General features: G+C 32.8%; 1 protein-coding gene across 7 annotated transcripts in view; it reads left to right on the top strand.

Annotated features, from left to right (window-relative positions):
* Window positions 1-20,312, top strand: part of LOC120415167 (G protein-coupled receptor kinase 1) — a 265,002-nt gene that overhangs the window by 163,297 nt on the left and 81,393 nt on the right. For all 7 annotated transcript variants that reach the window (XM_039576611.2, XM_039576609.2, XM_039576607.2 and 4 more), the window contains one exon: window positions 15,649-15,750. In XM_039576611.2, the coding sequence (XP_039432545.1) occupies window positions 15,649-15,750 (102 nt within the window). The remainder of the gene's footprint in view (window positions 1-15,648; window positions 15,751-20,312) is intronic.

Genomic DNA, 20,312 nt, shown 5'->3' with positions numbered 1-20,312 from the left:
AATGAAATAAATAATTGTTTTGACCATGTACGCTGAGAAATTAGTCGGCAGACTAGAAAGTAATAGTTGCATCATTTTCGAGCTATAGCCCTTTGAGGGTTAATTTGTGGTAAAAATAGAAATATTAATTTTATTTTAAAACAGGACATTTCTGGCCATTTCTAAAATTATTATTTCCAAATAACTGAAAACTTTATAATTTTCTTTTTTTCGATTTTGGAAATTGGTATCTTCTGAGATATAAAATTGCAAAGAATAAATTTTTTAGTGCTTTCTAATCTTAAAAATCTTTATTTTCAACTGACGTTTTCTCGGCAATTTTTGATTTTCAATGTTGAAAAGGTTATCTTTGTAAAATTGTTGAATTCATATAATAGAGCATGAGCATGAGCATGAGCATGAGCATGGTTGACTGCCAATGAGCTGCTACTCCGTTATTGACAGATCAGCTGAAGTTAAACAATGAATCAAAAATGATCAGTGGGAGCCAACCATCCGTTCACTGTTTAACCTCTGATGATCCCTACTTTATTAGTCAATACCGGCGCCCTCCCAAGAAGCCTGCAGTTCAACGAAAGGGAGGAATGTTAGTCCGATAGTTGAAGTTGCAGACTCATCAAGCACACAGTTTTTCGCTATATACTTGTTGATACCGCTTGAGACCGTTGAATCCACAGCATCTCCTTCAAGCATCACGTGATTATTATTTTTTTGGGTTAGTAGGATAAGGGATTGGCTTTTCGATGCCTCCCGAGCTACGATGCTATGGGGAGGACTTTCATAACAGACCCGTCGGCGAGCCTTCCGAGCAACGATGCTATGGGAAGGTCTTTTTGGTTAACACACAAAGTCAATCACACACAATTATTTCACTCCACTATTAATTAATCCAAAATGTCAGTGCGTCTTTCGATCATTATATAGAAATGGCTTTTTCACCATTAAAAATAAAACCTTATTCAAAACATTATACACAATTTACCCGACGCCGTGCCTTCCGATCAACGATGATATAGGAAGGGCTTTGAAAATCACGAAACAATTAATTAAGATCTCAAAAAAAAAAATCACAAAAAAACACCAATTACTCAACGAAAATAACGCTCAAGACACAAATAATTCAGTAAGTCATGCTATTATTCAATCACCACAATCACTCACCCCTAACGAACAGCGACACAAAAGCACACAAAAAAAAAAATAACCTGCATAATCACGATTTCGCGTCCCCACTACCAGCGCACCAATGATGGTATTATTCGATTAGCACAATCACTCATCCGATACGAACAGCGACACAAAAGCACACCAAAAAATTAACCTGAATAATCACGACTTCGCGTCCCCACTTCCAGCGCACCAATGATGCTATTATTCGATTAGCACAATCACTCATCCGATACGAACAGCGACACAAAAGCACACCAAAAAATTAACCTGAATAATCACGACTTCGCGTCCCCACTTCCAGCGCATCAATGATGCTATTATTCGATTAGCACAATCACTCATCCGATACGAACAGCGACACAAAAGCACACAAAAAAATTAACCTGAATAATCACGACTTCGCGTCCCCACTTCCAGCGCACCAATGATGCTATTATTCGATTAGCACAATCACTCATCCGATACGAACAGCGACACAAAAGCACACCAAAAAATTAACCTGAATAATCACGACTTCGCGTCCCCACTTCCAGCGCACCAATGATGCTATTATTCGATTAGCACAATCACTCATCCGATACGAACAGCGACACAAAAGCACACAAAAAAATTAACCTGAATAATCACGACTTCGCGTCCCCACTTCCAGCGCATCAATGATGCTATTATTCGATTAGCACAATCACTCATCCGATACGAACAGCGACACAAAAGCACACCAAAAAATTAACCTGAATAATCACGACTTCGCGTCCCCACTTCCAGCGCATCAATGATGCTATTATTCGATTAGCACAATCACTCATCCGATACGAACAGCGACACAAAAGCACACCAAAAATTAACCTGAATAATCACGACTTCGCGTCCCCACTTCCAGCGCACCAATGATGGTATTATTCGATTAGCACAATCACTCATCCGATACGAACAGCGACACAAAAGCACACCAAAAAATTAACCTGAATAATCACGACTTCGCGTCCCCACTTCCAGCGCATCAATGATGCTATTATTCGATTAGCACAATCACTCATCCGATACGAACAGCGACACAAAAGCACACCAAAAATTAACCTGAATAATCACGACTTCGCGTCCCCACTTCCAGCGCACCAATGATGGTATTATTCGATTAGCACAATCACTCATCCGATACGAACAGCGACACAAAAGCACACCAAAAAATTAACCTGAATAATCACGACTTCGCGTCCCCACTTCCAGCGCACCAATGATGCTATTATTCGATTAGCACAATCACTCATCCGATACGAACAGCGACACAAAAGCACACCAAAAAATTAACCTCAAAATTGTTGAATTCATATAATAGATTTTAAAAACTCAATAATATTTAAAATATTAAATAGTATGCTTCGTTTCTTCGAGTTTGCATATTACAAAAATAAAATTAAATCAATTTTGGAAATCAAACTTTTTGTGGAAAGAAAGTTAACTTAGGCCGTTGCAAATATTTTTTTAAAGTTCATGTCGCCGTCAAAATTGGTCTGAAAAATCAGCGGGCAAAAAAATTTTTTTTCCAAAAAACTTCAAAATTTCCATGAAAATAGAAGTCTAATCAACTGAAAACAATCTAAAATGCATTTTTCTGCATTGATAATCATTTTTAGCATGTTTGGGCTTGTTTAAAAATGTTTTGAATTTTCATGAAATTCCAATGTACAGCACCGCAAAAAAATTATTTTTCGCAAAAAATATTTTTTTTCTCAATACTTAGATATTTTGAAAACTAATGATTGCAAAACAACTGGGCAGATGTAAAACGCAGTTTTGAACAATTTTTTCACAATTTTTATATTTTTTTATTCCCCCCCCCCCCTCGACTTTGGCCAGAGTCGAGGGACATAAACTTCAAAAAATATTTGTAACGGCCTTAATGAATTTAAAAATGAGTGTTTTTAAATCAGGCTTGACATTTCAAAAGGTCTCAAATACTAAATAATATGCTTTGTTACTCCAAATTTACCTTTATTGGTTTCCTAAAACATTCTGAAAATTAAACAAGAAAACGATTTTGGGACTTGAACTATTTGTGAAAAATCACTATTTAATCCACCATTAGGTGTGTAGTGCCTTCCTCTCTTAAACATGTTTAAAAATTACGTCTGATTTAGAAAAGTTCCGTTTTCAAAAAAAGCAGACTTTAAGCCAAGCAAAAACAGACACATTTGAAAAAAAAATGACAACCCCCTAAACGACTCTTTTGTCAGATCAGACCCGGTCATTTAAGGTTTTGTTGTGCCGTCTAAATAGTTTTTTTTTTCATAACCCGGGCAGACTGTAATAACAACATTCATGCCATTTCAATAACAAATATTGTTAAAATAACAGAAAGTGAATAACAGTTTATGTTATCATAACAAAATTTGTAATTGGACTGATATTGACTGAAAGAAAAAACAATTTTAGAATAAAACTTTTTGTTATGGAAGAATACCTCTAACTGTTATTGGGATGATCGGATTGGTTGTTAAAATAACAAAAAATAAAAACAAAGATTTGTTCGAAGAATAACTAAAAATGTTATTAGTCTGTTATTAAAATAACAATCCAACAACAAAAAAATCATAACGATGAATAACAAATCTTGTTATAAATTACATAAAATGTTATTTATTAGTATTTTAAAATAATAAAAAAATATTCCCAAGCTATTTCCGTCTGCTCGGGAACTTTTAGACCACTAAATTATTAAATTACAATTTTCAATACCAATCTGTAATGAGCATGAGCATGAGCATGGTTGACTGCCAATGAGCTGCTACTCCGTTATTGACGGATCAGCTGAAGTTACACAATGAACCAACAGATGAGTAGTGGGAGCTAATCATCCTCACTGTATAACCCCTGAAGATCTCTGCTTTAAGTCAATACCGGCGCCCCCCCAAGGAGATGCAGTTCAACAAAGGTAGGAATGTTAGTCCGATAGTGAAGTTGCAGACTCATCAGATACAGAGTTTGTCACTCTATACCTGTTGACACCGCATGAGACCGTTGAATCCACAGCATCTCCTTCAAGCATCACGGGAAGTGGGAGAATTATGTTAGTAGGGGAAGGAAAGGGAAGGTCAGGATTCATCTTGGTAGATGATATGACCAGAAAATAAAACATGATCCTTGCCTTCCGAGCTACGACGCTATGAGAAGGACTTATTCAATCGCGCATTTTTTGAAACTTCTTACCGACGGCGTGCCATCCGAGCAACGAAGCTATGGGAAGGGCTTTGGAAGGAAGTGTAATTATAATTATCGTTTTAATCGGCGACGTGCAATTCATAATATAATATCCCAAAAGTATGAAATGGCTCAGCTACACAGCGCACGACTTCTTCATAACAAACTTCGCAACGCATTAGCACCAACCGGACTGCAAACAATCTGCTCGACAGCAGAAATTCACACGACGACACGAATTCACAAATTTTCACTACTATCTCGCGGGTTATCACGCGTCGATTCACGAACCGATCTCCCCCACGAACACCACACGACTCACAATTTTCAATACCAATCTGTAAGACCCAAAACTGGACCGAATAGTCCACATACGGACAAAATTTGTCCAACCAATGCTGAGAAAATCTAGTGCATATTTTTTATCAAGATCCCCACACACGCACAGACATTTGATCACAATTTGATTCTGAGTCGATAAGTAATAATGCAGGTGGGTCTAGGTCAAATTAAAAAGTTCACTTTTCGAGTGATTTTATGACCTCTTCTCGATGAGGAAGGCAAGCAGTTAAACTAATTAAATAAAAAATAGGTATTTTTTAGATTGTACTTATTTTTCAGAAACCTACTGCTTTGCTGGAGACAACAATTCTATACAACAGATAAAAATATTATCTACAGTTTCTAATTAACTGCAGTTTCACATCCACAAAAATATTGTTTACAAATTTTGTTGGTCAATTTTGATGAAACGACATAAAATTTGAACAAAAATTTGCCTTTTCACATTTGGACCACGATTTTGTTTTGGGCTGTTGTTGAGAGTGGAGATAAGAGAATAACTTCTGAATTGAAAGAATCAACGTAACTCTGGAATAAGTTCAGAATTAAGAACAGAGCTAAATTTAGAGTCTAAATCTCTATGAGCACTGTATTTCTTGCACTCTGATTTTCACACTGTTTTTCGAACAAAAGAGAAAAATATGATACCGTAAACCGGGGTGACTTTGATAGGATTTCAATTTGTTTTTAGAATATTTTCCAACAGGTAAGGTTTTTCTCAAGATTATTATTTTTAAAACATGTACTGGGGTAGACTACACAAAGTCCATGCACTATTTCGGAAAAAAAGTTTTTTCAATAATGTTTAGAAAAATAGTTACGTTAAAAATTCTAGGTTTTAATTTCGGGGTGACTTTGATAGTCATAGTTTTTCTTGTTAAAATCATATTTAAGATGTTCAAACTTTATTTGTACGCTAAATGTATTATCACTAAAGTAGCTGATACAGTTTTTAAGAACAAAAATCAATGTTTTTATTTAGTTAACTAAGTTTATAAGCTTTTTAGCAAAATACATATACATTTTAGGTGAAAAAGTCGGAATTTTGCCTGAAATTTGTTAAAACTAGTTTTGTTTATAAAATTATCGATTTATATTGCATTTTATTCTGAATTCAAAGCACGAATCACAAGTTTTCACATTTTACATGAAAATTGTTCAACTTAAATTGCTTATAAATTTGGAGATTTTTTTAATTGTGTTTCAGAAACACATATTATTTATTATTTACAAACTTTTTTAACCTTCTCCTAGTGGAAAATTGTCCAAAGAATCCGAAAATGCATTCCGTTTTCCGATCAAAAATCATGTTCATTGAGAAAATCAAGACACTTTGAGAAGTTTAAAATAATGACTTTCATCAACATTTTCTTAACTATAGTTGACTAACTTTTTAAACTTGTCAAAATTTTATGAAAAGTTCTTCTTAAGGTACATTGAACACTTCTCTACCACGGTTAGTATATATCTAAACCATTCCTTACGTATTTTAATTGTACTCTTCATTTTGCGGAAAAATCGCAAACCTATCAAAGTCACCCCAGCTATCAAAGTCACCCCGTTTTACGGTAATACTTAATTAGTGAAAAAATATGTTGATCTCTCGAAAATGTTATAATTTTGATATTTTAAAACTTTGGATGAATGATTTTTATACCCCCTTTTTTAATGCAACTGAGTGCGGTTGGTAGAAAAAAGTGAGGTGAAAAGTGATGGAGGTGGGTTTTCTGCATTCATGGACTTGAATGTTTGTACAACTCGAGCAAAAGAAATACAAGAATGTTTGGTTAAACTTTCGAAGCAATCTCGACGAAAGGCTGCAAAAGTTTATTCTCGACTTTGATAGCTCTTTACTTTTGCAACTGGTTTGCAAACAATTTCAAAGAGCAAGAAAATATAAATCACTTTCCGCAGAAAAAAAAAGTTTTTTTTTCTCCTTTTCATCAATAATTGATGTTAAGTTGTTCCGAAATCTGCCAAAAGCGGACAACGATTGCGTTAATTTTTCATTGGAATCAAAACAAGCCAAATTTCCAATCCACCTGTTAAAGCTCTCAAAACCCTCTTCTTCCCACGAAAAAAAAAGATCTAGCACTGCTGGGGGTTGGAAAACATAAAAATACAATCAAATCCGAAGCACTATCAGGGGGAAAATTGTCAGATGAGTGGAAAACTGGAAAAAAAGCTCACCCCACTTCGACACAAACTCACACACACACAAATGGTAATCTCGTTATGAGCTTTGCTCGAAAGCACTTTTCGGGAATTGGGTGGTGAGGGAGGGGAGGGGAGTTGGAGGAGACAATGATGCAATTTCAGGGAAGCTTTCCCACATGTGTGTGTGTGAAAATGCATCATGTGGCGCAAATGTTCCGTCAAATTGGATTTGCATCCGAATGATCAAGCTGGGAATTTGTCGTGCTGTGTGCACATTTGCAATGGGGGTTGGGTACTGATGATAAAATTAATATTATTTTGGGCTTGAGAAATTAGAAAATAATAGAAACATTTTTGGAATACCGATTTAATCGTGTAAATTTCTGCTAATTAACTAAGTTTAAAAAAAAAACATTTTTACTGTGTACAATCGGTGCAAATAGGTTACAACCAGCAGGTGGCTCAAGTCAGTAGTTCGACAATGACACTTTATCCTGAATTGGTTTAGTTTAAAGGTAGGATTATAGGTAGAACTGCAATCCAATTGTTTCAAATTTAGTTGTTGATGTTAATGTTTATAATGACTGCATGTTTTTTTTTTTCTTCTTTCAAACTACATATAAACAAAAAACTTGAAAAATATCATATGCAAGAAAATATGAGTAATTCTATTTTTTATAAAATAAAACATATATTCTTCACAATGTTTTTATGACAACTGAAACATTAGTTAATTTAAAGGATAAACAATACTGTCCGTTTTCACAAATAATTTTGTTTTTGTTATTTTCAATTATCCAATGCTTTTGTCTTCTGTCGAAAACAGCCTTTTAGCATAATTGATTCATCTTTACCAATTTTCTTAAAAAAATTGGAAACTTTTTATACAAAAGTACCTTCAATACAGTCAAATTGTGAACCATGAGAAGAATTTTTGAATTAATTTACAGTATGATTTTACATTTACCTTTAAGTTCGCATTTGATTTTGGCATACTTTGTCCTGTTGATTTTATCCTTTCACATTTATGTGGTCAAACATTCCAATTATTGAACTCGTTGTATAACAGAAATATTTTTATCAAGAAGTAAGGCTGTTGAAAATATTTAAGTTTTTAATATTTAAGTTTTTCTCGATTGTTTTGAATTTTATTGAATTTTTGTAGTACAGTTCTGCAAAAAAAATGATTTTTGCGCATTTTTTTCGAATTATTATTTTTTTTTTTTTGAAAACTAATGATTGTATTATAATCCCTTTTCCATAAATTTTCTTCCATTGCATTCCAACTTTTAAACATATTTTGAATAAAAATACCTTTATTATTATTTATTTATCCACTATCATCCCGAAAAAAAAAAAAATGGAATGACATTTTTTAAATATCATTTGTGTTTGCTCTTGTGTCTACTTTTGAAAATGATTTATTTTAAGTGTTTCAAACATCTAAACAATAAATAAAAAATAAATTTTTTGAATAAAAATTTAATTAGCAGTTGAAAAATACGAGAGTGAACTTGAAAAATATTTACCATTTTCAAGTGGTTGCCATTGCAAGGTAATTGTTTTGGAATAAAAATGTTTTTTTTTAATTTCTAAGATTTGTTAAACTTTAAACATACTTTATAAGCTCTAATTTTTTTAGAAATATTTACAGAATTAGGACTCTTGGGTTCGCGAAGATTTTAAAATTAGTTCTTAAACGTTTTTTTTTTTTGTTATATAATGCATACTTTAAAAGTCAGATATTGCCTTTTAACTTAATAAACTAAATTTGTTTGTTTATCTTGCTCCAATTCTCAACGTTATGTTCAACGTTACATCGACTAAAATAACTTAATAAACAAAATCTTATAAAATTTGTTTCCGTTTTGGATCATAAACTCAATATAGTACTTATTAAAAAAAAATGATTAAAAGCATTAAATTTTTAAAGTGATTTCCAGTATTATAAAATGCAGTCAAAATATGCAATTAACATTCTCAAAATATTAATAAAGTTTATTATCTTTTGTAAAGGTGGTACAAATTTTATTTACAATTGTTGGCAAAAGTATATTTAAAATTTCATGCAACTATCAAAATGTTAAGCAAAAAATTTCATAAAATGCTTTAAGCATTGTTGCAGCTACTATCGAAATTTGCAAATTATCAATGAATTAATACAAATATTTTTTTCCCTTAAATTTTATGACTAAAAGTGCCCTATTTTTGCCAGATCTCATATATCATAACAAGTCAAATCGTCCTAAAATACACAAAATTGAGAGCTTGAAAATAATTTGTAGCAAAGTTTATATAAATATAAATTCTCTGTTTGTCTCAATTTTTCTTGACAGTGTTGCCAGTTGATCAAAAATTTTAATTTGTTGAAACATTCTAAAAAGGCTTTAAAAAGTGTTGCCAAATCTGAACACCTTTTTTGTTTAAATATTTTTTTAAACTTCTTTAGAAGCTTAATATTGATTTCTCAATAGTAGTCATACATTTATCCAACGAGGTTCACCGAGTTGGATAAATACGACGAGTGATGAAAAAATCAACTTTTGCAACGAGGTCCATACAACGTTTTTTGCAATCCCGAAAAACACCCTTTGAACAGAATTATATGACAAATGTCCATGCATTGAGTCAATGAATCGTGTAATTTAAAAAAATGTTGAAAAGTACAACTTTTCCAAAAAAAAGTGCTGAAAAGTTCAACTTTTCAGCATTTGTTTTGAAAAGGGTTACTATTCCATTCTGTTATTTTTGGTACAGAAAAGTAGGCTGTTTCGTCGTTCAAGAATGACAGGAAAAGTAAGTAGTTTCACGACGGAATTGCAAAAAAATAATTTCCATTTTTTTTTCATTCATTTTATGTAAATTTTCATTATGCACGAGCGTCAATATACTGAATCGTTTCTTATTGATTTTTCAATAGATTTTTTTCACACAAAAAACGAGTTTAACAGTTTATTGCAATGGAATAATATTTTGACCATTTACAAACCTTGTGCAATTCCTTTTATTTTTGTTATACAGGGTTTGTTAAAATGTTACGTGACAAGTTAGAGGGATAGCCTGAAAATTTTCAAAATATGTATTACTTGTTTTTGGAACGAACCCTTAAAAGTTTTTAAAATACCGACTTTTGGCTCATTGAGTTATGAAGCATTTTGTTGAAAATTGGAATAAAGATACGATTTGAAATGTGTAGTAACAATGTAAATTTTAGGACCGACTTAATCAAAGTACAAACAAGCAAAACATGTTCACTTAAAGATTAGTTAAAATATGTTTTTTTATTTTCAATTTCCGATCGACTATGTTCGACTTTATGTTCCTAAAATCAAAACCTTTCCACCCACAAACGCAGAATTGGTTCTTTGTTTAGATTAACACAATACCAGCTCCCGGTGAACTGTGACACTTCTCACCTGGATTTTGGTTCGAATTCTTGAGAAAGTTTACGCTACAGAGTGGAGGTGTGGTGTGGGGTTTAAAATAGTTTCGCAAAGATCTGGTTTTGAGTGTTTTTGCGGAAAAAAGGGAAAAAGGCGTCCTAATGAATTGATGAAAATGAGGAGGGGTGGAAAGTTGGGTTAAGAAACCACTCCTGATGGCACTTAAATTTGCGCCAAAAGTTCCAACCTCCTCCTTCCTCTTTAGAAGTGGCGCGTGGTTCTTGCGGTGACGGCACCCATAATTACATTTAACTTTGGCGATAGCACGACCGAGCGGGGGACAAAATGAAGTCGTTAAGATGGGAAACTAGCTGATAACTTTAATTTGTTTGCCTTCTGGAAGCCATTTTAAGGGGTACAGGATGGGCAGTGCATCACTGGAAATTTGGGGGGTTGCAGTTAGTAATGATGCTGTTAATGGGTTGAATTTTTTTAATAACTAAAAGCATATTAATTTTTATGATCTTCAACTTTTATGCTCCTATTCTTCAAGTTTCAGTACTCTTAAAGAAACTAATAAATATTACTCTAACAAAGAGCAAACCTTCAAAAAGTATAATCAATATCCTTATCAAATTCTTTACTAACCGCAAGAAGGTAACTTTTGGATGAAATAAGTGCAATAAACGCGAGAAGCTGCCTCGTCTGCCATCGTCGTCCTCATATTGTCTTCGAAGCCGAAGTCAGCAAGATCGGAAAATGTCGATAAGCAACGTAAAACCGCCTGAAGGATATCAATTTTCGGTTATTGAGCCTCTTTTTTGGGGTGGGCACAAGAGGCTTCCTGCCGCCGCCCCATAACCATCACACTAAAGTTCATATCGTGGCATAAGGTGGCAAGGGAGTTTTGCAAAGTGACGTAAGCGTCGGAAAATATTGCAAAATTTCTGTAGACAATTATTGCATAGAATTAAGATATTTGTAATTCGAAAGTTACATTTTAATAAACAAAAAATAACAATAAAAAAGTCAGAAAATTTAATGATGGAAAAAAATGCATTTTACGTCACTTTGCCAAAATAACAAGCAGTTTCCTCGAACCTGGTCCGGCCAAGAGATAGCTTTTATTGTTATGTCCTTCTGTTTGGAGCTTTTCGGCGGGTGGACGAAGCAGCTGGGCCACCACCCGTCTTTATGTAAGGACATCTGAGATCTACCAGTCAGTGGGGACCAGCAGTAAGCAGTAATGGAGTATATGGGTCTTCTTTGCTTTTAAAGTAAGGCAACTTGAAGCTGGTTGTAATGCTTTTGGCGATTTTTTTTAGTGAGACAAAAAATTACTTTTTGAAGCACCCAGTTGCTCCATGGAAATTTAACGTGAAACACCATACGTCTCCATAACACTTCAGCAAATTGAATAAAACCCCTCATCATCTAAATCACTTCAATGATGCAGCTAACGACCATCCCCCGGAATGTAGCAATTTGGTCCAACCTCGATGAATCGTTTAATGGCGACACGTTTCTTTGATTATACTCTATAGCTGCGGTGGTACTTCCTGAGACAAAAAGCCGGCCGGAATGGAGCTACAATTTTATGCCTGTTTTTCTTAATGGCAAGTTTTATCAATGAAATGGTTGGACGTTGAGGGAACGGAAAGTTGAATTTCCTAAATTTCTATCTTTCAACTATTTTTATTCATAACTTATTTTTATTCGGTCCTCTTAGGTGCTGCGACTAGGTTAGGACCGAGGGTCGACATCTTTCAAATAGCAAACTGATGCCTTATTTTTTTTTAAATGCTCTGTTTGCTGTGTCTAATCTATATTTTTAAGCCTTTAACCATAAATTACATCTTCTTTTTACAAATTTTAACTGATAAATCATGATGGCATAAATGTTGAACAGATTTTCATAATTTTTATAATCTAAAGATTCTGATTGATTTCTTATTTAAATATTCTTAAAGTAGAGCTCAATTTCAACAACCAGCATGCAGTACCCTGCTTAAATATTTGAAAAACATTGTCAATTTGATTTAGGAAACAGGTGAGGGGGGCCAATAAAAACTAAATTTCATAGTTCAAGCATGATTTTCGAAATTTTGAAATAAAATGTGTAACAAAATGCATCATACTTCATTACAGTTTTGATACCATCATATATTTGTAAAATATCAATAAATTCTTAAATATATTTTTTCCATTACTCTTTTATCGACTTTTACCGATCTGTGGTACCAAAATTCAATATTTGTTAAAATATAAAAAAAATCTTTTATTAAAAATTCATAAATAAGCGTCTTTCAATCTATTCTGAATAGTTTGCAATCAATTTTACAAGTTTTTTCCATGAAAATTTCAATTTCAGTGGAATTTTTTTTTGCCTCTGATTGTTTTAAGGATATTTTTTTGAGGGAAGAGGACAAAAAATGTCCTAGTTTAAATCATGTTTATTTTTTTCTCCCTCATAAATATATGAATATATATTTTTATTTAACTTTTTTGACTCCTTTTTCTGGAAAAATTGAGGGAACCTTAAAAAATATACTTGAAAAAATGAAAATCCCAACCAATGTTTTTATTCTAAATCAAAATTGTAATGGTTTCTAACGATTTTTTTAACGCTTTGCAATCATCCTTTCTGTAAGAAATGATTTTTTTTTAAATCTGGAAGTATCGAAAAACAAGTTGGGGAAAAGTCGGAAATTAAAAAATCAGATTTTAGTGGCCACTATTCCGATTTTTTTTATATTTTTCTTTGAAATATTGAATTCCGACCTAATATTTTATGTTCATGATTTTTTTAATTTAAAATCTAATTCGCAATTTGACTTTTGGCCAATTTGGCCACTTAAGTATGATTGTGAGAATAAATCATGAATTTTACTGAGCAAAGATTTTTTTCAATATGCTATGTAAATAATAATAACAAAATAATATCAAAATGCTTGGCCCTTTTGAAACGTTAGTCCTCAATCCAGAATTTTCAAACAAAAATCACTAATGTTTCATTTTTCAACATTGAAAATTGGACCATTACTAGTTGCTGAGATATTGGCATGTGGGAAATGTAGGTATGTTTGGATGAGACTAAAAAATCCTGAATTTTCTTGTATCTTTTTTTATTCGCTGTATTTCAGCAATCAGAGGTCCAATCTTCACTGTCTCTTAGGCAGTTTAAATGGACATTTTTTAAGCATTTTGAAAAAAATATTTTTAGGAACGGGCAAAAAATTGAAAAACTGCAATGTTTTAGTTAAAATTTAACTATAAATTAACTTTTTGCAATTCCGTCGTGAAACTACTTACTTTTCCTGTCATTCTTGAACGACGAAATAGCCTTCTTTTCTGTTTCAAAAATAACAGAATCGAATAGCAACACTTTTCAAAATAAATGCTGAAAAGTTCTACTTTTCAGCACTGAAATGGGTGCTGAAAAGTTGAACTTTTCAGCACTTGTTTCGAAAAGTAACACTTTTCAAAAAATTTCTGATTCAAACGATTTATTGACAAAATACATGAAAATTCGACTTAAATTTTCACTCAATGGGTATTTTTCGACATTGCAAAAAATGTTGTATGGAACTCGTTGCAAAACTTGATTTTTTCAGCACTCGTCGTATTTATCCAACTCGGTGAACCTCGTTGGATAAATGTACGACTCGTGCTGAAAAAATCCTCTTTTTGCAACTTGTTGCATAAACTACTATTATCAAAAAAAAACTGTTCGATTGCGAATTTTATTTAACGTTAAAAACTGAAGTCGAAAATCTTTATTCTAATTTATTTTTTTAGAAAAATAAATTTAAAAAAATCATAACTGTATGGCTCAAAGGTTGCGTTGTTTTTGTCTCCTTAAACATTTTTATTAAATATTTCAAAAATAATAAAAATGCGGATGCAGGGAAATTGTTTTTTGTGGATAAAAGGTTAATATGAAAAACGGTTAAAACAATTCCGTGCGCCTTTGTTCTGAATAGTCCCCATTGATACCTACAACTTTACCGAAGACACCAGATGGATTAGAAAATTTCCTTCAAAAGTTACAGATTTTCTTATATTTACGGAACATTGTATGAGCTGCTGCCAAAAATGTATTGAGCCTTATACGGGTAAACCAATGACACAAAATGGCTTCTTTGGTCATAGGAAAGGACACAACAAAGTTTGATCCAAATAAAAAAATATAAATAAAATCCATTTCCGGTTTTGGTGGAAAGTTGCTCAGCTTTTCCGATTTTAATTTCATTAAAAAAATGAATTTCGTTTATTTTGGTTGAACGACTTATGTGCCTTTTCGAAGGGAAGTAATCAACCAAAATAATCTCATCAAGCGATTGGTAACAAATTTAAATGCTTTTTATAACCTTTATTGATCCGATTTCATTTTAAAACAGATCACTTTTTACTTTGATTTTGATAACATGTGATTTACTTTTTTCATCATTGACTTTGTTTATTTGAAGTTCCATTGCATTCTTTTTTATTAAAAATGCAAGCCTAATTTATTTATTATATATTTATTGCAAAGATTAGATTAGCTTCATGTTTTGATTGATAAAAAAATTTATCTAACAAACACTTAAATTGAAGAATGGCTTTATACAATAAGAAGGATTTTTTTAATCATTAACAATCAATGGAAACAGATAGCCAACTTTCAGTGCCCTTTTTTCGAGTGTTCCCGAATATGACGCACACTTTCATCTCCAAGCTTAACATCTCTTGGCCCATCACGACTATAACGTGAGAAATTATCATTCTCCGCGGTTCTGTGCCAAGACAATTTTCAAACCACTTTTCTCAGATCTTATATTCTTTTTTCAGTTCTTTTTTTGTGTTTGTTTTTTCTGCTGCTTTCTTTCCCTATTCTTTTTCGGCAATGGCGTGGTGAATTATAGCTCGCTCTTACCTCAATCAGTTCTTACTTTATTCAGCTTTTTGCTTCCGTTTTTGTGTGCGCCATTTTGATTGCCGGAAGGAATTGCTCTCTTTTTTGTTCAACGGCACGGCACCAATCGGAAGTGAATTGTTATCACTTGGAAAAGGGGAGAAAAGTTTCTTTCTTTAGACAATAATTTTATGGAAGAAAGGCTTTATTTATATATCTGACGTCAGTAATGCCAAAAATAGCTCTCACTTTATCTAGGGGCACTTTGAGTTTACTTATCATGACTTAAACCATCTCCTCAAAAGGTGAATCGTTCTAATCGCCAACAACAACTCGCACTCACACACACAGAGAGAGGAAAACGGATAAATTACGTTTTACGTCACTCGAGCGTAAACTTTCGTACTTCAAACGGGCAGTCACGTTGCAATTTTCCGGCAAAACTTACCTTCTCTTTTTTTGTTTGCTAACAACTTTTCTCTTTTCTTCTCTCTCATTTTCCAGATCAAAGCCTACGAAAAGACAGAGTGCCACGACGAGCGGCGGAAACAGGCCAGGGACATTTACGACAATTTTATAATGAAAGAAATGCTCTCGCACACACACGTGAGTACGATGTTGGATGTTTGTATTTTTTTGTTTTCACTTTTCGCATGAAACGTGGCTCGGGGTTGGAGAAAAGGTCACACGTGCACTATCTTGGCATAATCTGAAGCTGAAATCGGCTTTTATCTTTATGAGGGATGTAAAAAAGGGAAATGATAGTGATACGTATGGAAAAATTGTGATTTACGTTGAGTGTGTAATTTTGTTTGAGTAAAAATTAACGTTTTCTAAAACGAAAAAAAAAGAATAATGGTTACAAATGGTAAATGGTTAGAGTTACAATTGAATGTTTCTTAACTTTGTTTTTTAAGCTATTAAAATAAAAATTTTTGGAATTCAAATTTAGAAATTTGGCTGAGATATTTCAATATGAATAATACACATTTGAAAACCGGGTTTCATGATATCTAGTTGCGCAAATCTGCTCATATTTGGGGTAAAGACTCATCAAACATTTGAAATGGGCCAATTACTCAAAACATTTGAAAAGTTCAGATTGTGAGAATCTCTTTCAGCTTTTAATTAATATTATTTCCAAAAGTAGGCAGACTTGGATACTTTTTTTTAAATAAAAAACTGCCGTTATTTCCAAAAAAGGTTAACAATTGGCTATAATTGATTCAAAAAATTTGAAAACAAAAGCTTGGTCAAAGATTTTTTACCTAATCTGGAATTTTCTGAAAAGATGGCTTTCGGGGGAGGGGACAAACTCTAGAATATTTACTAAAATATAAAAGTTTTTTTTTAAATATTTTTTTGGGAAAAAAGGAAATTCAAAAGCCAGCAATAATTTTTTCTACAAATCTTTTTATTTTTCGTTGAAGTCCTCATCCAACTTTGCCAAAAATCTTAAAACCTTTTTATTCAAATGAAACACTGGTTTTTTCGATTTGATGTATTCTGCAAGGCTGTAGTTTTAAGGATTGAGACTTCAAAAATTTGGTACAATGAAAAACATTTTTTTTAAATGGCTTTTTATCACTAAAAGTTGAACTACTAAAATATGTATATATAATTCTCAAAAAATGGAGACTAAAAAATTTCTCTTTTGCGCTTGAGTTGAGGATAGTGAGCAATTCTCTACCAAAACTGGAAATGGATTTTATTAGTATTTTTTGATTTAGCTCAAACTTTGTGGGGGCCTTCCCTATGACCAAATATGCTTTTTTGTGTCATTGGTTCACCCATACAAGTCTCCATACAATTTTGGCAGCTGTCCATACAAAAATGGTATGTAAATATTCAAACAGCTGTAACTTTTGAGTGAATTTTCTGATCAATTTGGTGTCTTCGGCAAAGTTGTAGGTATTGTTGAGGACTTTTGAGAAAAAAATAGGTACACGGAAAAAAAAATTTGCATATTTTTATATCAACTTTTTTTTCACTAAAACTCAATTTCCCAAAATACGTATTTTTTGATTTTCGAGATTTTTTGATATGTTTTAGGGGACAAAAATCCGCAACTTTTGAGCCATAGAGAAACATGGTCAAAAAATCTGACGCCAAGTTATGAATTTTTGAAAAAATAGTGATTTTTGGAAAAAATCGAAGTTTCATGCAAAAACAAGTTTGACATTATTTTTTAATGCGAAATTGAATTTGCAATCGAAAAGTACTCTACAGATTTTTTGATAAAGGGCTCCGTTTTCAAGATATAGCCACAGAAAGTTTGATTATAGCGAAATATTTGCAGTTTTTCAATTTTTAAAAATAGTGACCATGAGTGACCATTCGATAAGTGCAGTGCTTCTGGGGACGCGCAGTCTTGTTTTTTCGCGATAATTTTCGTCTCTTTTGTGTCGCTGTTTGTGTGCATGGGGTGATTGGTCATAATAATTGAATAATGCCTTCAAGTGCAGTGCTTCTTGGGACACACAGTCCGGATTTTTCGCGATAATTTTCGTCGTAAATGATCGTTAAAATTTATTCCAACTTTCAGTTTTATTAATTACTCATCAAACTATCGATTATATGAAGAGTAAAGCGTCATTTATTTACTATTTTTGAAATTTGCTCGCGTTATCTAAATTGTAAAAACAGTAAAATTATACTGACAAGTCCAGCCCATAGCACTAATGCTCGGCTGGCACGCGTTCGATAAAAATAAACCATTTTAAATAATCAATTATCTATCTTTCCGCAGCCGGCTGCCTAAGATTTAAAAATTTCAACCGATAAACAAAATGCTCATGGTCACATCACTGCCACTCGTGAATCCTGACCTCATACCCATCTACTAACCCCCTCAAAACTTATGTGATACTTTGTCGGAGAAGCAGTCGATTGGGCGGTCTCTATCACTCAAGTATCGGACTAACATTCCCATCCACTTCCCCGTGACCCTACCACTGGTCGTGGCCGGCGCCGGTATTGATCAGCATGATAGGGGCCTTTGAGAAGTTGCGAAGCGAGGAAAGATAGCACCCACTTATCTTCCACGGCTCGTGGATGTAACTTCTGGAGGTCCTGGTCAATAACGGAGTAGCAACTGCGGGTGGGCACCTATGCTTATGCTATGCTTTATAGTGACCATGAGTGACCATTCCTAAAAATATTTTTTTTGAAAAGTACAGAAAATTTGCTATAAAATTGTCCAAGAGACATTGAAGATTGGACCTCTGGTTGCTGAGATACAGCGGCTTAAAGAAAAAGAAACATGAAAATTGAAGTTTTCTAAGTCTCACCCAAACAGCCCACCATTTTCTAATGACGATATCTCAGCAATTAATGGTCCGATTTTCAATGTTAATACATAAAACATTCGTGAAATTTTCCGATCTTTTCGAAAAAAATATTTTGAAAACTTTTAAATCAAGACTAACATTTAAAAAGGGCCAAACATTGAATATTACGCCCATTTTAAATGCCAGTCTTGATTCAAAAATTTTAAAAATATTTTTTTCGAAAAGATCGGAAAATTTCACGAATGTTTCATGTATTAACATTGAAAATCGGACCATTAGTTGCTGAGATATCGTCATTAGAAAATGGTGTGTTTTTTTGGTGATATAAAGAAAACTTCAATTTTCGTGTTTCTTTTTCTTAAAGCGGCTCTATCTCAGCAACCTGAGGTCCAATCTTCAATGTCTCTTAGACAATTTTCTAGCAAATTTTCTGAACTTTTAAAAAAAAAATATTTTTAGAAATGGTCACTCATGGTCACTATTTTTAAAAATTGAAAAACTGCAAATATTTCGTTAAAATCAAACTTTCGGTGGCTATATCTTGAAAACAGAGCCCTTTATCAAAAAAATCTGTAGAGTACTTTTCGATTGCAAATTCAATTTTGCATTAAAAAATAATGTAAAACTTGTTTTTGCATGAAACTTCGTTTTTTTTTTAAATCACTATAACTCGGCGTCAGATTTTTTGACCATGTTTCTCTATGGCTCAAAAGTTGCGGATTTTTGTCCCCTAAAACATATCAAAAAATCTCGAAAATCAAAAAATACGTATTTTGGGAAATTGAGTTTTAGTGAAAAAAAAGTTGATAAAAAAATCAGCAAATTTTGTTTTCCGTGTGCCTATTTTTTTCTCAAAAGTCCTCAACAATACCTACAACTTTGCCGAAGACACCAAATTGATCAGAAAATTCACTCAAAAGTTACAGCTGTTTGAATATTTACATACCATTTTTGTATGGACAGCTGCCAATATTGTATGGAGACTTGTATGGGTGAACCAATGACGCAAAATAGCTTATTTGGTCATAGGGAAGGCACCCACAAAGTTTGAGTCAAATCAAAAAAAAAAAATTAAAATGGTCGAAATCGGCCGATTTCGTAGAGAGTTGCTCTGATACTAATTTTGTGAAGAAATAGTTCTTTCAATCACCCCTTTTTTCAATTCGCGATATCTCGGAAACTATTGAATAAATTTTTGATGTTTTGAAACTGAATCTTATGTGAAATTTTCTCCTCGGTTCAATTAAACTAGCTTAGAAATTTAATAATCAAGAATAATTTTTTGAAAGAGCTAAAAAACTCATTTTTGACATTTTCATATGTTAAGCTAGATTTTAAAATTATGAAATAATTATTATTGAAAAATTAAGAAAATTTCTCGAAATTTTTATTTTTTACATTAAAATTTGAACCAATCTTTTCCGGGATTTCGCGAGTTGAAAAACGAGTACTATGATGACAAAGAACAATTATTTTTTCACAAAATTTATGCTGTTGCTCAGTAACCAGCAGTCCTATACATAAAGCAAAAACAAATATTGGAAATTTTCTCAGCTTTAAAAATATACTAATTTTGAAAATTTTCACCTAGAATTCATTGAAAACTTGTAAACGACACACTTTATCAAAAAATGTGTATGCTCATTTGGTTTACAGCAAAACATGATTTTTTGGATTCTGGAGCAACATTTAAAAAAGGTGGATAGGCAACAATTTAACAATACCCAAAGTGTTGAAAGGTAGCTAGGGAGGCTGGCTTTTGGTTGAGTTTTGTGAAAAAGTTACCTGTTGTCTCGGAATTTGCAAAATAGTTCCAGCTGTCAAAATGCTTATTCACCCTTTTCAAATGTTGCTACAGAAATTAGATTGGCAATATTT

The sequence above is a fragment of the Culex pipiens genome, chromosome 2 (assembly GCF_016801865.2).
Source record: "Culex pipiens pallens isolate TS chromosome 2, TS_CPP_V2, whole genome shotgun sequence".
Lineage (NCBI taxonomy): Eukaryota > Metazoa > Arthropoda > Insecta > Diptera > Culicidae > Culex > Culex pipiens.
This window is presented reverse-complemented; position numbering and strand designations above follow the sequence as displayed.